At 39.9% G+C, this 20435-nt stretch overlaps 1 protein-coding gene across 22 annotated transcripts in view; it reads left to right on the top strand.

Annotated features, from left to right (window-relative positions):
* Nucleotides 1-20435, top strand: part of PCDH15 (protocadherin related 15) — a 790091-nt gene that overhangs the window by 664371 nt on the left and 105285 nt on the right. For all 22 annotated transcript variants that reach the window (XM_039547294.1, XM_039547276.1, XM_039547275.1 and 19 more), the window contains 2 exons: nucleotides 2611-2720; nucleotides 5177-5317. In XM_039547294.1, the coding sequence (XP_039403228.1) occupies nucleotides 2611-2720; nucleotides 5177-5317 (251 nt within the window). The remainder of the gene's footprint in view (nucleotides 1-2610; nucleotides 2721-5176; nucleotides 5318-20435) is intronic.

Raw genomic sequence — 20435 nt, 5'->3', positions numbered from 1 at the left:
TATTCCTGCGGTTAGGTAAGGAGGGTTTTGCTGTAGATTATATAGTCACAGTGTTTTTCATAAAAGTATCACTCGTGACACTAATTATAGAGATAATGTACTAAATGTCCTAAAATTTGGACAGGGAGGTATCTGAGGGTGGAATTTTATTTATCAGGAGGCAGCTAGTTAATTACATACAATAAAATGAGCAGTCTGGATATGAGATACTCATTTGTAAGTCTAAGGCCATAAGAACAAGGACAGGTGCCTGTTGGTGGAATATCATTTACAAAACAAGAGAATAATTAAACTTACATATAGATGAATGCCCAGAGAGTTTTCAAAATGTAAGCTTCTCCTTTGTTCTTAAGCTGGCTAACTTATAGGTCTCAAAATGTAACCATAAACAGGGAATCATCATCAAGTGGTGGTATTTCCAATGGGTTCCCACAGGGATCAATTCTTCCCCTATTCAATTTAACATTTTTGTCATTGACTGGAACAAAAACATAAAATCATCACCAATAAAGTTTGCACCTGACAAACAAATTAGGGGTGTGGTAGATAATGAAGAACTCAGATAACTTATTAAGTGTGAGCAGGATCACCTAGTAAACTGGGTGCAAGCAAACAAAATGTGTTTTAATATGGTGTGACAGACCCAGGCCAGTGGGGTACAGGAGTCTGGTAGAAGGCAAATATACTGGTCACTGGATGAGTAGTTTTCTGTTCCCTGAGTGACCAGAGCAGGGGCTGCACTAGAGTCATCAGGAACCTGCTAGAACCAATTAAGGCAGACAGGCTGATTAGAACACCTGCAGCCAATCAAGACAGGCTAATCAGGGCACCTGGGTTTAAAAAGGAGCTCAATCCAGTCAGGTGGGGGGCGGGGGGGAGCCAGAGGAGAGGAAGTGCGTGTGAGGAGATGGGAGCAAGAGGCACAAGGAGCTGAGAGTGAGAGGGTGTGCTGCTGGAGGACTAAGGAGTACAAGCCTTATCAGACACCAGGAGGAAGGTCTTGTGGTGAGGATGAAGAAGGTGTTTGGAGGAGGCCATGGGGAAGTAGCCCAGGGAGTTGTAGCTGTCATGCAGCTGTTACAGGAGACGTTATAGACAGCTGCAATCCACAGGGCCCTGGGCTGGAACCTGGAGTAGAGGGCGGGCCAGGGTTCCCCCCAAACCTCCCAACTCCTGATCAGACAGAGGAGGAGTTGACCCAGACTGTGGGGAAGATCACTGAGGTGAGCAAATCTGCCAATAAGTGCAGGATCCACCAAGGTAGAGGAGGAACTTTGTCACAATGGCTAAATATAAACATATACACCCATGAACAAAGAATGTAGGTCATACTTACAGGATGGTGGAATCTATCTTGGGAAGCAGAGACTCTGAGAGAGTTTTGGGGGCAGAGGGGAATAATCAGCTGAACATAGGCTCAAATGTGACATTGTGGCCAAAAGAGGTAATTTGATACTGGGATGCACAGTCAGGGGAATCTTGAGTAGGATTAGAGAGGTTATTTTACCTCTGTATTTGGTAGTTGTCTGACTGCTGCTGCTGGAATACTATGTCCAGATTTGGTGCCCTCAATTCAAGAAGGATGTTGATAAATTGGAGAGGGTTCAGAGAAGAGCCACCAGAACGATTAAAGGATTAGAAATCATGCCTTATAGTGATAGATTAAATGAGCTAAATCTATTTAGCTTAACAAAGAGACAGTTAAGTGGTTACTTGATTATACTATGTAAATATGTATGTGAGAAACAAATATTTAGTTATGAGCTCTTCTATAGAGCAGAGAAAGGTATAACACAATCCAATGGCTGGAAGTTGAAACTAGACAAATTCAGACTGGAAATAAAGCCTAACATTTTAACTGTGAGGGTAATTAACCACTGGAATATCTTACTAAGGAATGTTGTGGACTCTCCATCATTGACAATTTTTAAATCAAGATAGGATATTTTTCTAAAATAATTGCTCTAGTAATTATTTTGAGGAAGTTCTATGGCCTGTGTTATACAGGAGGTCAGACTATGTAATCACAACGGTCCTTTCTTGCCTTGGAATCTATGAATTTGTGGATGTGGAAGGGGAGATAGTTTTCACCTTTATAACTTTTAACTGTGTGACCTTTCCCATTGACTTCACTAGGATTACTCATGAGCTTATGTGCATGCTTAAATGCTTTTGCTAAATTGAGGTCTAAATGCAGGAAGCAGTGGATTTCCTGAAAAGCATCTTGATTTTTATAAAGTTAGTAATGTAGGAACCTTTCCCCACATGCCTTTCTAGCAGATGTCATTTTCATTTAGCAGAGCGTAGCTCTATAAAGTGCCTTTTTTGCTGATAACTATTGCTTGCTTTCTTCCAGGTGGTGAGTATTCTTCGCTCCTGTTATCTTTATCCCCTGTTTTTCTCTTTCTTATACCTTGAGGATGTGTTGTATCCTCACATTGTCATATTTCATATGTTATCTACCTTAATTTCCAGTAGACAGTCAATATTGCTGCTAGGATTAAACTTTGCCATGTTAATCAGGTCCTCAATTGTCATCCTGCTGTGGCAACCTAATAGGTGGGGAGAAATCCTAATATAGAGAATAAATGTGTCAATCTGATTCTGCAGACCCCCGCCAGTGAATGAAGGTGCACCCAAAGGAACTCTGATTGCTGTTGTTACTGCTGCGGCCTTGAATCAGACTATTGTGTATTCAATTGTTTCAGGAAATGAAGATGGTAAGTAAGAGTATCTCAATGAAGTTGCAGATTATGCTGTATGATACATTCATTAAAAGTAAACAATTTCAGAAAGTGGTGTATGTATAAATAAAACAGCTAGTGCTAAACCCTGCCTCACCCAAGCCTAGCCCCAGTAGCAGCTCCTGCTGCCATTATTCTACTTTCATAAACCTGCTACACCCTGCCTATGCAGCAGAACTGCATATGATGCCCTTTACAGCTGAAAAGGAAGCAGGGTTTGCTCCTTAAAATGTAAGCAATATTTTTTCATAGCTCAGTAAGAGTAAGTGTGTTCTAGATAAAATGTAGGAAGTTGTTTGGTTCTACATTGTGTTATATACGTGTCAATATTAGATTCTTCAGTTGTGTCATTAAAAATATATATAATGTGCTTTTGAGTGTGCTTTAAATGGAATCAACCTAAATCTATTCTTTGTATAACTGGGATGCTCACTACCCTTGCAATGTGATTTTTATTGATTATCTTATCATATATATCATGAACACTTGAAAAATATCACAGAGCCACACAATATCCCCCTTCATGAAGAAATCTCACTTGAAAAATCTCCATGCAGTATTTTCAAGGCATCATCCCTCCAGATGAATGGGCTTATGGCTGAATAGAAGGTACAGGAAGGAATAGTGTAAGGACTTGTATGTTCATTGATGATCCTAAATTTACAACAAAATCCAGTTGCAACACTACTGTATTTTGGTTGTCCATGAAAATGGCCAGTCTACCAAACTGGTCCCTGCTGTATGCAGTGTAGTTGTAGCCATCACAGGATATTAGAGAGACAAGATGGGTGAGGTAATAACTTTATATTACCTTGTCTCTCTAAACTGCTCTCTGGCACCCCTATTTTTCCTTGCAATATGTCTCACTGTTGGTCATTCTGCCACAGGTGACCTGGTTGTGGCTTCACACTTTGCTTTATCTCCTGGGAGCAGATATAAGACATTGAATGGGATTTAATGTTAGTGGCCCTCAAGTATTCACATACAGTAGATTTTCTGACAGGTGATCTTGAGGTTTGCCATACAGAGCAGCTGGTCCTCAGAACTGTCTTCTGGCGAGCTCTGATAATAAAATGGTGCAATACGTCAACTGCATAGTGTTCAAATAGAATTGCTTCTGACCTGTCTCATGGCTGAGATGAAAGCATGCCACATCACCAAGCACCCCGCTGCTGAAAAATGCACACACTTGATCAACTCAACCAGGATATATTTTCATTTAAGGAAATATTAGACTTGTGTTAGTTGATTGCAGTAGAGAAGCTTGCAAAAAGATTTGCCATAACTTAAGTCAGTTTGTTTCAGACTAGCCAGCTGACAGCTTCACTCCTTGTTGTGGACCAAGGCGGATTAGGGATTTGTGAGGCCCTGGGCCAGAGCAGGGCCCCTCCCCACCACTTCTGCCTGCAGTCCTCCCCTCCCTTCTCCTCCCCCCACCCTGGTGTTCCTGCTGAGGAAATGGAGTTGGGGTGTGGAACCTTGCACCTCCCCCGGCCTCCCCTCACCTGGCACTCCTGCCAGGAAGCGGGTCGGCTCACGGGGGCTTTGTCCGTTGCCCAGCAGGAGGGCCAGGCAGACGGAGTGGGGCAAGCCCCTGCGCCCTGATCCTGCTCTTTGGCAGGAGCACTGCTTGAGCACCTATTTTTCCCAGCAGCTAATCTGCTACTTGTGGACCATTCCCTTGGGATAGCTGAATCCACTCCTCTTCTTCTGACTTGCCAATGATCTACAAACAAAAATTACATGCTGACTTAAATGCACATGTTAAGAACTTTTCTATTTCCATATTGTGCCCTGGGCCTTCTAGAGTGACAACTATGAATGTCAAGTCTGCAAGTGATTGCTATCAACAGATCTGTAGGTTGAATTGGTGGTACTGGTACTGAACTACATACAGAGAAGTCTGATTTGTTTTAATATACTGTAAATTTCAGTCATGACAGTGCCCTACATACTACTATGTATCATGAAGGCTAAAGTCTGATATTTAAAGAAAGAGGTAAAATGTTAGTCTCAAACTTACCTTATTCTCAGGTGCGTGCTCACCATGCTTGACCTTAAAAATTGCACACAAAATTACATTGGGTTATTTAGGGGAGAATGGCATTAACCTTCTCCCAGCTGTGGGAATAGTCTATATATCCAGATAGTTTTTGCAGCTTGCCCTGAAGTTTGTTGTTCCAGTTCCAGTACCCACATCAGCAGTTGTGCCCTTTTCATGATGATGATAAGGAACGCGGCTGAGGACAGGGACTATGGAGTCATTAGGGTGGTGAAGACTTCAATCCCTCAACTCCCTGTAGTAGGAGGCAGGAATGAACAATGTCTTTACAAGAATGGAAAAAACTTAATCTTAAAGATTTTGAGGAAACATTCTATTATTATCTACAGGTTTTAGACAGTTACTTGTTTTGTTTTTTTCTGGATTCCAGATGTGTTTGCCATTAATAACAGAACAGGTGTTATCTTCATTAAAAAGCCTCTTGACTATGAAAGTGTGAAAAGCTATGAACTTCGGGTACAAGCAGACTCCCTACAAGTAGTTCAATCCAATCTACGTGTCCCTTCCAAAAGTAAGTTATATTTCATGTATTTTCAAAAATCTAAACATATTTAATTTAATAAAAATACTTTTTGAGAATAAATAATGTTACTATGTAACTTTATCTTACAGGGTATTGATAAGCATTCACTCTAACCAGTTATATCGTAATTTTGTGTTGCTCTGTTTTCACTACGTATGTAGATAGTGATACCAAATAAATCATAAAATATGCATTAAAACCTCCCTAGTAGTGTCTGCTCCTAGGGAAGGGATCCATGGAAGAGATAATACTGCCAAATTACTAATTACAAATGAATATCATGTATATAACTCCTATTATCCACAGGAAAACAGGCTTTCAAAAGTTGAATTAATATTCAGTATAATTACAGTTTCTCCCTTTAATTGAAACATAAAACCCATCAAAACCTCACTGAAGCAAAGTTTAAGAATATTTTTTTCAAATAAAATATACAACCCAAATACACACAACTCACCATTTCTGCAGGGCTGATATTTGTTTGCAGAGGAGATTTGTGGGTTCTAAAGTTCTCTGATGCAACTTGTAAACTTATCTCTAGGTGAAACTTCAAAGTGGGGCCAATTTTTTTAATATCAATCAGGGAAAACAATTTTAACACCAATAACATTATTTTTACTCAAAATATATGAATCATAATCTATCCAAAACTAAATGTCTCCTACTGGAAATGCTAAATATAACTGGTAAGTAACATCCAATAATTAGTTAACAAATTTCATGGTCCTTTTTTTTTCTTTTTTCTTTTTTTTCCCCTTTAATAGCACTTATTCTATACTCAGATTGAGAACACCTTCACAGTACGCATTTTATTTTGGTAGGGTTTTAAGAAACGTAGTTCTGAAAAATAAGAACTTTGCTAGGAACTTCTAAATGCTCATAATAATAACATTGCATAAGAAAAGTCATGTTAACTGGTAAATTTAAATGATTAAAGCTTATGGTAGTTTAACTTGTTACATTCTGCTTACTTCACCACAATTAACTAAACTTAATTGCCAAAAGCAATAGAATAGTTTGCTGGACTTTCCACTATTACGAAGAGGCAGGGAATGTGTGCTATGTACAGGATTTGGTTTTCTTTATGGCTGAGAGAAACCTTTGCAAATGTTTGCGATGGTCTCTTTTCTTTCATGCTATTTTCTGAACACGTCAAAGTGATTTAAAGGGGCAAACATACCAAGTAATCGTTGTAGTTTAATGTGGCACAGACATTTATGCCCTCACACATATCTACAATGAATAATGTGTGAAATATGCCCATACTGGGCAGCTTCCTGTCTTAAGAGATCATCCAAAGTATATTTGAAGTGTCCCCAAAGATATTGGGCCTGGGTCTCCATTGCCAACACCTTGCATAGTCATTTCAGTTGATACAAAGTGAAAGCAAAGTGGAGGTACAATGCTACTAAATCAAAATTAAAGCAGTTTACATCCATTTTGCGCTGAAGTAAATAGCTATGCAAGGTGTGGGGCTACAGGGAATCAGCTCACTGAGAGCAGTTGTGCTACTGCTTTGTTAAAAGACCACTTACCAGAAGGAACTTATTTATTTCAGTTCCCTGGTTACGCATAATAGGCAAGTTTCCCTGTGTAGTGTGTTCTGCTGTCATGTCTGAAGTGAACCTTGGCTCCAGGGCATGGTCTGCTGTGGATGTGGTTATGTTATACCAATATAACAGTTACTCTGTGATTTTTATTTCTGGACTTTCCTCTTGGCTTATTGCTGGCCTTAAAAATCCATTGTGATCCCTTGATCCTGTGGCTGCTCTGCACCTGGCTAGCCCTTAGCACAGTTTAGAACACCAAGAGCTGTTATGGTAGGTGAGAATCACTGAGGTATGGGGCACCTCCCTTTTCCCCAGCCATGCCCTCTGCCCAATCTACAGGGAGGATGGTGACACAGGAATCACTATCATGCCTCTATACTAGGAAGATCTTCCTATAGCTAGGTAAGCCAGTGATCCAGTGATTGAGCTAGCCATAATGCAGAGGGGGACTCTAACCTTCCATTTTTTGGGATCAAAATTGACACTTCAGCTGAAAAATCATGACAGGTAGTATTCTCTACACAAAAGTGCTGGCCTTAAAAAGGTTGGCAAGTGTTATAGGTTATCCTCAAGATGTGATCAAACTTACTGAAATGATTGTACATTGTTTTGTGTTTTAAGTAAACACAAATGTTAATTTGTTAAACTTTGTAATCATATTATAAAATTGAAATTACAGACATTAAACATATTTCAATGTAGAAGAATGTATAAATCTTTTCCTATCTAAAGTGCTGTAATCGTGGGCCAGACTATAAGGGATCACCATTTAAAAAGGCCTGGTTAAAATAACAAAGGCTATACTGTTTAGTAATAGCCTTGTAAATAAGAATAAATTGATACAAGGTGGGTGAGGTAATATCTTTTATTGGACCGACTTCTGTTGGTGAGAGAGACAAGCTTTCGAGCTTATAAGGAGCACGTCTTCAAAGCTCATCATCAGAAGCGAGCTCCCTACAGATCAGGACACACCAACTCAAAGCAGCACCAGACCCTGCCAGAACAACAGATGCAAAACCAGCAGACACATCTCCTCCCCCACAACACACGTTTCAAGATCCATGGGTCCTACACATGCCTATCACTACATGTGGTGCACCTCATCCTGTGCACTAAATGGCCCAATAGCAACTATGTGGGTGAAACCAGATAATCATACACTCTGATAAAAGATAAAAACACTACATCATCTGGGGGTGAACACTTTTCACAAAGCAATTACTCTATATCTAACCAATCAGTCCTCTTCCTCAAAGGAAACCTGCACAACACCTTCAAAACTTGAGTCTGGGAGATTAAATTCATAACTTTGCTAGACACTAAAAATCATGGATTGGATAGAGACACTGGTTTTATGGCTTATTAAAACAAACTGTAATTCACTAACAATCCCCTCCCAAGACGCTTCCTCATTGCCCTTCCTTTTCTCCCTGTGACTGGACGGGTGTTAATGGGCCACTTCACCTTGAATGGTCCCTTGAAATAGGTGTTAGCCACTTATGCTAAACAATTTGTTCAAATCTTGTATTTTGCAGTGACACTTTGAGCAAGTTTCCCAGAGTTGGAAAAGAGCTCTGTGCAAGTTTGAAAGCTTCTACTTCCCACCAACAGAAGGTGGTCCAATCAACGATATTACAGATCTTATGCCAGAAACTGTGCCCAAGATTAATCAGACCAAGCATGTTTCTATTTACAGTTAACATTGATGCAAATAATACTCATGTACTTGTGGCACCTTAGAGACTAACAAATTTATTTGAGCATAAGCTTTCATGAGCTGAAACCCACTTCATCGGATGCACGCAGTGGAAAATACAGTAGGAAGATATATATATATACACAGAGAACATGAAAAAATGGGTGTTGCCATACCAACTATAACAAAGAGTAATCAATTGAAGTGGGCTATTATCAGCAGGAGAAAAAAAACTTTTGTAGTGATAATCAGGATGGCCCATTTCCAACAGTTGACAAAATGTGGGTAACAGTAGGGGAAAAAATTAGCATGGAGAAATAGTTTTTACTTTGTGTAATGACCCATCCACTCTGTCTTTATTCAAGCCTAATTTAATGGTGTCCAGTTTGCAAATTAATTCCAATTCTGAAGTTTCTCATTGGAGTCTGTTTTTGAAGGTTTTTTTTTTGTTGGAGTATTGCAACTTTGAGGTCTGTAATTGAATGACCAGGGACGTTGAAGTGTTCTCCAACTGGTTTTTGAATGTTATAATTCTTGACATCTAATTTGTGTCCATCTATTCTTTTGCATAGAGACTGTCCAGTTTGGCCAATGTACATGGCAAAGGGGCGTTGCTGGCACATGACATATATCACATTGGTAGATGTGCAGGTGAATGAGCCTCTAATAATGTGGCTGATGTGATTAGGTCCTATGATGGTATCTCCTGAATAGATATGTGGACAGAGTTGGCAACGGACTTTGGTGCAGGGATAGATTCCTGGGTTAGTGTTTTTATTGTGTGTTGTGTGGTTGCTGGTGAGTATTTGTTTCAGGTTGGGGGGCAGTCTGTAAGAGAGGACTGGCCTGTCTCCCAAGATCTGTGAGAGTGAGGGATCGTCCATCAGGATAGGTTGTAGATCCTTGATGATGCGCTGGAGAGGTTTTAGTTGGGGGCTCAAGGTGATGGCTAGTGGCATTCTGTTACTTTTTGTTGGGCCTGTCCTGTAGTAGGTGACTCTTGGGTAATCTTCTGGCTCTATCAATCTTTTTCTTCACTTCAGCAGGTGGGTATTGTAGTTGTAAGAATGCTTGATAGAGATCTCGTAGGTGTTTGTCTCTGTCTGAGGGGTTGGAGCAAATGCAGTTGTATCTTAGAGCTTGGCTGTAGTCAATGGATTGTGTGATGTGGTCTGGCTGAGAGCTGGAGGCATGTAGGTAAGTATAGAGGTCAGTAGGTTTCTGGTATAGGGTGGTGTTTGTGACCATCGCTTATTAGCACTGTAGTGTCCAGGAAGTGGATCTCTTTTTGTGGACTGGTCCAGGCTGAGGTAGATGGTGGGATGGAAATTGTTGAAATTATGGTGGAATTCCTCAAGGGCTTCTTTTCCATGGGTCCAGATGATGAAGATGTCCTCAATGTAGTGCAAGTAGAGTAGGGGCATTAGGGGACAAAAGCTGAGGAAGTGTTGTTCTAAGTCAGCCATAAAAATGTTGGCTCCTATGGTGCCATGCGAATACCCATAGCAGTGCCACTGACTTGAAGGTAAACATTGTCCTCAAATGTGAAATAGTTATGGGTGAGGATAAAGTCACAAAGTTCAGCCAGCAGGTTTGACATGACATTATTGAGGATACTGTTCCTAACGGCTTGTAGTCCATCTTTGTGTGGAATGTTGGTGTAGATGGCTTCTACATCCATAGTGGCCAGGATGGTGTTTTCTGGAAGATCACCAATGGATTGTAGTTTCCTGAAGAAGTCAGTGGTGTCTTGAAGATAGCTAGGAGTGCTGGTAGCATAGGGCCTGAGGAGAGAGCCTACATAGGCAGACAATGCTGCTGTTAAGGTGCCAACGCCTGAGATGATGGGGCATCCAGGATTTCCAGGTTTATGAATCTTGGGTAGCAGATAGAATACCCTTGATCGGGGTTATAGGGGTGTGTCTGTGCAGATTTGTTATGTTTTTTCAGGGAGTTTCTTGATCGGATGGTGTAGTTTCTTTTGGTAACCCTCAGTGGGATCAGAGGGCAAAGGCCTGTAGAATGTGGTGTTAGCTGCCTAGCAGCCTCTTGTTCATATTCCGACCTATTCATGATGACGACAGCACCTCCTTTGTCAGCCTTTTTTATTATCGTCAGAGTTGTTCCTGAGGCTGTGGATGGCGTTGTGTTCTGCGCGGCTGAGGTTAATGGGGCAAGTGATGCTGCTTTTCCACAATTTCAGCCTGAGCATGTCGGCGGAAGCCCTCTATGTAGAAGTCCAGTCTGTTGTTTCGACCTTCAGGAGGAGTCCATGCAGAATCCTTCTTTTTGTAGTGTTGGTAGGAAGGTTTCTGTGGGTTAGTATGCTGTTTGGCGGTGTGCTGGAAATATTCCTTGAGGTGGTGATGTCGAAAGTAGGATTCTAGGTCACCACAGAACTGTATCATGTTCATGGGGTGGAGGGGCAGAAAGAGAGGCCCCGAGACAGGACAGATTATTCTGCTGGGCTAAGAGTATAACTGGGTAGACCAGGGGCCAGCAACCTCTGGCACACGGCTCACCGGGGTAAGCACCCTGGTGGACCAGGCCAGTTTGTTTACCTGCCACCCCCATTGGCCTGGGATGGCGAACCCCAGCCAGTGGGAGCCGCGGTGCGCCGAACCTGCCTACACAGCCTGCCCTGCCAGGGTGCTTACTCTGGCGAGCTGTGTGCTAGAGGTTGCTGACCCCTGGGATAGACTAAGAATATTGTTGGGTGGGTAAAGGGAACCACTGTTGTGGCCTCTTGTGGCATGTAGTAGTTTAGATAGTTTAGTGCCCTTTTTCCTTTGTAGAGAAGCAAAGTGTGTGTTGTAAATGGCTTGTCTAGTTTGTGTGGAAGGTTGTTTTTTTAATGTGTCCAATTTTGAGAGCTCATTCTTGATCTTTCCCTGTTTGCTGTATAGGATGTTGATCAGGTGCGTCCTCAGTTTCTTTGAGTGTGTGGCACAATCTGTCAGCATAGTCTGTGTGGTATGTAGATTGTAATGGATACAGACTAACACGGCTACCACTCTGAAACTCATGTACTGTTACCCGTGTCTTATGCAGGAAAGTTGCTGTGATGTTGCATGAGGGCCCCTAAAATACTACAATCAGTAAGTAATTTATGACACTTGGGGCTGAGGCTTTTGGTACCACTCACTGCAGGTTATAATGCTGTTGCACTTTTTAAAAAAAAAATGCTTGATTATTTATACTCCCCCCCCCCCCCCAACATCAAAACCTGGAGGTGGGTGGAAAGGGCATAGGTTCAGCATAGAGTTCAAGGAACCCTACAAAAAGAGGCAAAACTGTTTTTTATTTAAACTGAGTTGTATTCCAATGTGTGTGCAATAATTTAGCATAAGAAATCCCTAATGTATAAAACACCTTTAACCTGATTTTATTGCACTCAGATCAACTTGGAATTTATGTAATACACATTTGAATCAAACTGCATTCTATGCTAGGGCTGTTGCTGGTTAGATCTACAGAAATGAATGATTCTACATTTAGCAATGTCATGAAACATATGAAAATTACAATATATCAAAAGCTAAACTAATTTCTGCCAGTGTATAGCCCTAGGAAAGCCTTTACAAATATTAATTGATACAGTGTGTACCAGAAGATTAGCTTTATGGATACTAAAACAGAAGATGCATAGAATTCAACAAAAATAACTAGTAAATAGTGGTCACCCAGGCTCAGTCCTTCACTTCTGAGCACTAATACATGTTGCATCAATCTCTAGCACACTCTCTGGCTTATGCTAGGAGCAGTAGTGACTGATTCTGGAAGAAGCCATGTCAGTCCTTGAATGTAGAATTGTTGCAGAGAGGAGCCTTTCTGAGGGAGAAACAAGAATAGAAGATTTATTTGAAGCCTATAACATAGATCTTTTTCCCCATTTCAAAGTTTGTGTATTTCAAATCATTTTCATATAGAGAGATAACAGTCTGTATTATGTTATAAACCTTTGCATGCAGTAAGCTCCAGTACAGTATATGCTGATTTGAGGCCTGGCCTGATTTTTAGTTATTCAGTGAGGTCTACAAAACAAGCCAAGTAGCAGAAAATCACTTCATTTAGCCACTCATTTATCACTTTGGCTAGATTGGTACCTTACAGTCTGACCTGTGTATGGGACAGCTTGTTGTTCCACTGCCCTAAGAGCACAGCAGCAGCCAAATTGTGACTCAGTAAAATTCAATCCCTGCTTTTTCCTTGCTTTAGAGAGAAGTAAATGGTACTAGCCCTTTTCTTGGTGTAGCTTCCCCCCCCCCCCCCTTCACCAGCACAGCTTCTTTGGCTGGCACACTGGTGGGAAGCAGAGCCAAAGCTCTTCCCCTTTCCCACAGACTTGTGCTGAAGGAGTAGTGGTTCCCCCCCCCCCCCCCCGCCCCCGGTGGCTGCTGTCTTCTCCCCTGTGTGTTGTGTTGTGATCCCAGATGCAGGTAGTATGTGCAGTAGGAGTAAAGCTGCTTACTTCTGAATCATTATAGTACACAGCACATGACTGACTGGGCAGATTCTGCTATCCTTGTGCATATGGTTTAATACCTTGTGTGAGTCTTCCCATTATTACTCATTATTTTAGTGAAAACACAATTATTGGCAATATTAGAGTGTTCACCTTGAATTTAGTTCTATGCTAGTTCAATGCCTACTGTTAAAATCATTCTGTACTAATTTTGGAACTTCAACCAATTAAGATTTTATAAAATATTTTTAAAATAGTAAAAAAAATATTTGCACACTTTCTTACAAAATACTCTGAAAGGCAGCAATAAATCTATTCATGCTGTACCGGATTTATGGAAACAGCTCCTTCACAAATGTATCTGCTGTAAACAATCTAATATCTTTGCTAAGACAATGAAAAGTTCATAAAAAGTTCAAGTAGTTGGAGTGGATAGGAATAAATTTTCTGGAATATGCCATAGAACTAACTAATTACATGGAACCTCAGACATTGTACAGGTGATTGAACCTAAAGAAGCAGTTGAAATAATTTCAACAAAGCTTTTAAAAACTATCCAACTTAACCTTGGGGGCGGGGAGAATTTGAAAGTAAAGCACATATTGATGATCACGGAAGCCTCCTCTTCCTTAAATAATCATCCTATAGGTACAGATTTTTTAACAATTTTGTATATGCATTTTAAACTATATAAAATTATATTGACAGTAGAAGACAATACATGCCATTGGGGGTGGCAATGAAGCCAAGTGATTGGTTCTTCCTTGGTGGAGCTAAAGGAGGAGGCAGGTGACTACATAGACAAGAGCTCTGAGTTCCTTAAAGTCACTTGAGTTCCTCCCCCCCTTATATTAAGGAACTGTGTGATTTTTTTTCAAGCTTTTATAGTTTAATATATTTAATAATGTTGTTTCTCCTGCTAACATGATTGTTCTTTGGCTGTGGATAATGTAGAAGAATAGTTTGCAAATACAAAATGTGATGTTTAACTAATCCTTTGGTGAACTGAAATTCAAGTTCTGCATTTGCATGATCTTTGGTTCTGACCTAAAAAAGCTCTGTTCTTCAAGATGTAGTAGGGCAGTGCAGATATATCTGCCTCTTATCAAAAAGCCACAGAGTGAAAGTTAAACTCAAAGTGAAGTTTGCAGCAGTGGGCTAAATAGGGTAATAACTTTTTTAAGGCTGCTGAACTAAGCTTCAATTTGTAACACAGCATTTTCAAAGGGTCATGCAGACAAAACAGGGCTGGCATACAGTGAAAAGTAATTAAACACTACAATGTCCATCCATCTGGGAAATGATTAACACAGCTAGAATAGGGCATGATTTTTTTTTCTACTTCTGCTTATTGAAAAAATGAACCCCCAGATGGGAGAAATATTGAAGCAGATTGATTAAGCACAATGGATTCAATCTGTGATGAATCATTTCATCATATAATATCTTATTGAATCTCAATAAAATATAACGCAACAGTGAAGGTATCACACAGTCTATTTAAATTGCTAAACATATATAGGAAATTTTAGGTGCCATTAACTTCAAATATTAGCATGGCCATGCAACAATACATTAACTTAAGGCACAAGTAATAAGTCTAATAGAAATTAATTCTGTTACAACTAAGCAAAATAAATAAATATTTTAAACAATCTTGTAACAATCTTATATAGAAAGGATGGTCTAATGTCACTTAAATTACTTAATCTTGTGTCTCAAGTCCCCATCTATAAAATGAGGATAATACTTCCCTAATTTACAGGGTGTTGGGAGGAGAAAATCCACTAATGATTGTGAAGTGATACTACAGTGATCAGGGACATAAAAATAGATAGAAGGAATAAGAAGCTTCCCCCAGAGGTGATTATGAATGGGCAGAGTCCCTACCTTGTGCACTCAACACATTACACAAAAATACCGAGTTAATGCCCAAAACGTCCTTTCTTCTTGTGTCTTAGTTATATTTGTACCTGCACCAGTGATCAATTGGAAAAGATCAAACCCCAGTATCTAACCCATTGTCACCATGTTTGACATATATTCCAAATTGTATTGGTATATCTAAACAATGCACAACATTTTTTTCAAGAGTATTTTTCCCCATCATCTTAACTAAAATATACAAGGCTGAATTTCAAGCAGTAATTATTTTTCACCACCCTAGGAACACATTCCTTCTTGGGGTACAATTCTGGCTCTTATGAACTCCCACTGACTTCACTGGAGTCAGGATTTTCACCTCTGATGTTTGTTTTCTTTTCCGAAATTCCTTTGTCGCTGCTCACCCATTTCCCTTGTAGTACTCACAGTACAGCAATTGCAGTACATTCTTTAGGCCATAGTTTCTTTGTAATCTTTGTTTAAAATATTGGCTAACTTATGGTTTAATTAACTTACTGAGCTGACATTGTTCCTGCACATCTGTGTATTGCATTTGTATTTTCCCCCCAAACTCCACTCTGTACCAGTGATGATATGAGGTTGGAGTGCATGAAGTCCTATTACCTGAGAGCTTTAAATAGTTTCTCACAATCCACTCTCTGCAGCTAGCAAACAATGCAGCAGTAATGTTACTCTACCTGCGGTTTTACTTTCTGCAACATCCCAAAACCTTATCACACTGACTCAGAACCATTCTCAACTTTACCAGTCTCTACACTTGAGGTCCCCTTGGTTCCATTAAGAATGATCTGTAATGTGCACATACCTACGTCCATATTGTCATTTGCTGAAGGATGTTTATAATCATTGTCTTCCTTTGTTCTGTGCCCTTTGTAATTTACAGGGGAGTTTTTCCCCAAGGGACGTTGTGTGTCACTGGGGCACTAGCACTTCTACCTATGTTATATTTACTTCAACATCTGCTCCAGTTTAAAAATCAATCTTCACTTTTGGTAGAGAAATCTTCACTTGCATAGTTACCTTTCACCAGTCTTTTTTTGCAAGGTAACATATACCTAATTAAAGGACATGTTGCTCATAATATACACTCTCATGTAGCATATACAGTAAAAATTCTGTAACCAACACTCTTGTTCACTATTTACAATTGTATTCTATAGAGAAAGTGATGTATAATGTCACAGAATTTATATATATATATATATATATATATATATATATATATATATATATATATATATATATATATATATATATATATATATATATAGTGATGGGGCAAGGCCAGATGGCTATAGCAAAGTTGTGGGAGACAGATATTAACCACAGGCTAAACAAATCCCTGTTACCAGGATAAGCAAATGGCAGCTGCTCCAGGTCAATTAAGACACCTGGGGCCAATTAAGATCTTTCCAGAAGGCAGGGAAGACAGCTAGGTTGATTGGGACACCTGAAGCCAATCAGGGGCTAGCTGAAACTAACTGGGAGGCTTTTAACTAATCAGGTGGGTGCGCATGTCAGGAGCTGTAGGAGGAGGCCATGCTATTGGAGAGACTGATTAGTGCAAACCATATCAGGCACAAGGAAGGAGGCCCTGAGGTAAGGGTGAAGTAGATATTGAGGAAGTGAGGGCTGCTGTGGGAAAGTGGCCCAGAGAATTATATGCATCGTATTTCTAAAAAGTCAGCTACCATAGCTGATACTATTAGGGTCCCTGGGCTGGAGCCCAGAGTATAGGGCAGACCCGGGCTCCCTCTTTTTGCCCCCCCCCCCCAATTAATCACTGAAACTGGGAGACAACAGACTGTGCAAGGGAGGATAGCTTTTCCTCACCTCCCTTGCTGGCTGATGATGAAAATGACTCGGTAGTCTGTGACCCTGGCCTCTAGAGAGAGAAGGGCTATGTGGAGGGTTACAATGAGCCTCTGAGGCTAGCAAAATCTGCCAGGAAATGCAGGACCCACAGAGACAAGATCAGAGCTTTGTCACTATATCATCTATAGATAGATATACATATATCTACAGAGAGAGAGAGAGAATGTGTATAAAAATATAAAAATGTATAATACATACCATATGATATAGTTGTTGCATTCCATTCTGGATGGATAAGTAACTGTAGTGGAAAGTGCTAGATAGATAAATAATGTAGTGGATAGATACTTGCAGTGCATGCTAAAAATATCAAGGTAATCATGCAGAAATAAGTTACATATTTCCCCTGTAATGGAGAGTCCTTGACATCTAAATTTGATTTCTATACTTCCCGGTTGTATATCTTTCTATTTTCTGGTCATCGTGTTCTTTCTTGATGAGTTTTAATTAGATTATATGCTACTCTAGAGTTCCAGGGCATTGACTTGATGAACCACTGTGGAAGTAGATGACACTGAAATGATGAACCACTTTGGAGATAGGTGACTTTGAATGAACCATTCTGTGACATGGAATTAATGTACCATTCTGGTATTAGATGATGCTGAATTGATGTAAGTTCCCTTGTTAGATACCATTAAATTGATGAACCATTTTGGAGTTTGGTGACAGTGAATTGATGAGCCACTCTGAAGCCAGCATGGCACAGGAAGAATGAACCATCCTGGAGTTAGATAACACTAAATTGATGAACTGTTCTGCCACTAAATGATACTGAATTTTGAAAAATTCAAAGGTCAAATACTGAGTTCTCAACTGTGTGGTAATCTAGTTGTTAATTGAACTAGACGTAACATCATATCATTAGGCAAAAATTAAAATGTAAACATAACTAAACATGTAAACATAACTAAAATTTGCCCATAGAGTGAGTGGCACAAATTGATGGCCTAATAATCTTTAAACAAACAAACAAAAAAAAAACCCAGCAATAAACTAATGAGGAAAGAAACTAGAAAATGATATACTGCTTTGGAGTAAGATAACATTATAAACAGTGAGTTAAATTGAGTTATTGTGAAAATATTAAGTTAATTGATGTAAAAATCTTCTTTTGGGTTCAGTTCAATTGCAGCAACTCCTGTAACTATAAGAGTCCAATAACATGACATTGCACATGATACATTTAAAATTAGAAGTCATTATAGTGTCAGATTATAGTGAATTTGAAAGCTTAGAGATGCTAGGCTGAGGAGTCAGCAGATTGTGATGTTGAATCATGGTTTATTTGAAGTTTTAATTTACTTAGATTGTAATCTCTTTGGGGCAGGGTCTTTTTATTATGTGTTTGTACAACGTCTAGCACAGTGGAACCCTGATCCATGACTTGGGCCACTGCAGTACACATAAATAAGAATAATTAATAGCTATCTTATGGAGTTCTGTGAATTCTCCCTTATTGTTAGGGAGAAAGACAGAGGTAATGGCAGCTATGCAAAAACTATGTATGAGGCAATGTGCTGCAACTTGAGGATGACAGTCTATAAAAATCCATCACAAGATAGGGAACCCCATCCAAAAAAAAAAAAGTTGAGAACCAATGAGTTTAAAGGCATACAGTAGTACATTTAGTTATTTCCTGATTTGAAAGCACTCCTAGAAGAAGGGGTAAACTTATAATCTTTTACCTCTTTTGAATATGAACATTTAAAAGTTGCTTGCAATATCTTAACATCAAGAGACCTTATATTGGGGAGAGCAGCAGTCAGAGCAACCAACTAAAATGAGACAGGGACAGAAAAAGATGATGTTGACACACAGAAAGAAGAGGCATGTATGGAAAACTAGAGAGGGGAATAAAAAAGAGAGATTGCTGTGTAAGGATGGAAGGCCAAAGAAAAATTGAGAGAATTAAGGAGATGAAGGAGACAGGGGTGATATATCTCCAAATTAAACTGTCCCAGTTTTAAAAATCAAAGTATTTGTATGTCTGTCTCTTCCCCAATATGTGACTAATTTGTCCTCTACTGAGGCAACACTGGTATTTATGTCATTTTGCTAAGGAGAGGCTAACAGAGCCAGAACTTATGGCTTCACCTTATAATATCATTTATTGCTGTGGATTACGAGGACATTATGAATTCCACAGAGTACAGAGGTAGACTGAGGGATTGGTCTAATTTCTTCCAGTATTCACAGTTTCTAGCATTTGACATTAGGATTTTTTTTCCAGCTCAGTTCACATGACCCTTTGAGTCATGCTGAAGACCTGCTTACTGTCCAGCTGCTGACAATAGTTGTCGTTCTTTATCTTATCTTGAGCTATCACTACTGTACGTGTGGTGCCCAAGTTTAACAATTATCTGTGGCTGATTCAGTGGAGGTAGCCTTAAGGCTGTTCTGGTGTCTATCTTAAAATGGTCATGGATGCAAACAGATGGTTTAAAAATAAGACCTTCATGGACAGCGGTGTTACAGTTGGCAGACAATGCCTAGTGGAGTTTCATCCTCATTAAATGTTACTTTTGATATGTCTGATCGCTCCTGTTTTGTCAGCTGTTGACAACTACCTACAGTATTTTTAGCTGTAGGTTGGTTTTATACAGAATGTATTCTAACATTGCTTCTCAGCACGGTTGAATCCCCTAACCACCAGGCTATCAAGTGAGCCTGACTTTTTCTAGCCCAATGACTATTCAAGCAAAAGTGGACAGTGAAAAAACACCAGCAGTAGGTGTTGGTAGGGGGACATCTAAACTTGAGAGACTCACTGAAACAGTAACGAGAAAGCTTTGGGTGGGAGAGGGGAAGAGACAGACATACTTTCTTAGGAGGGGACTTCTGCTTAACTCTGGACCTGCTGAGATCAGAGAAAACTAGCTGAGCTGGAAAGGCTCCATGTTTTGAAAGAGAAGTCATGAGCTTCATGGGAAAGATCTCTAGGGTATTCAGGGACTCTGTCCAAGCCCCAAAAATTCTCCAGATTGGCGAGGAGCCCGAGGCCATGAAGTGCATATACGTTCCTTTATTTTGTATAGACTCTGTGTTTCTCATGCTATTAAATAAGAATAAAGAGTTTTAGAAGTCTGTGCAAAGTTGGCTCATGCTTCTGGTGGGATTCTGGGGAATGTACAAGAGCTGCTGGGAAGGCTTGGGGAAGATGGCACTAGGCCTAGGCAATTGGATTGAAGGATCTCCATTGCCAAGGGAGTGTCAAATATGAGTCTGCATCTGAGCATGTGTCTCAAGGCCCAAGCCAGGAACAGTGCCTAACCTGTGCCACCTCCAGCAAGTTAAGTGCATGTGGAATTCAGAAGTGGGATCCCTCCCAGCAGTGTGGTGGGTGATTAACTAAGTCAGTGACAGGTGCCTAAAGAGGCAATTAGCCACCTGAGTCCCTGTGTGATTCTAGCTCATAGCAATTTGCATCAAAATGCCCTTGGAATATGCTCTGTTAATTTTTATTTGGCTTTGCCAAATCTGTTAATACAAAGATTGAGCTCAGTTGTAGATATTTGTTTAACTTGCCAAAGCACAAAGTCCACTTATAAGATTATTAAAATCACAGTAAAGCAAATTATTATTGATGCCTGTCCAATTACAGTTCTCATTCAG

The sequence above is a fragment of the Mauremys reevesii genome, linkage group 7, assembly GCF_016161935.1.
Source record: "Mauremys reevesii isolate NIE-2019 linkage group 7, ASM1616193v1, whole genome shotgun sequence".
In the NCBI taxonomy this organism is placed as follows: domain Eukaryota; kingdom Metazoa; phylum Chordata; order Testudines; family Geoemydidae; genus Mauremys; species Mauremys reevesii.
This window is presented reverse-complemented; position numbering and strand designations above follow the sequence as displayed.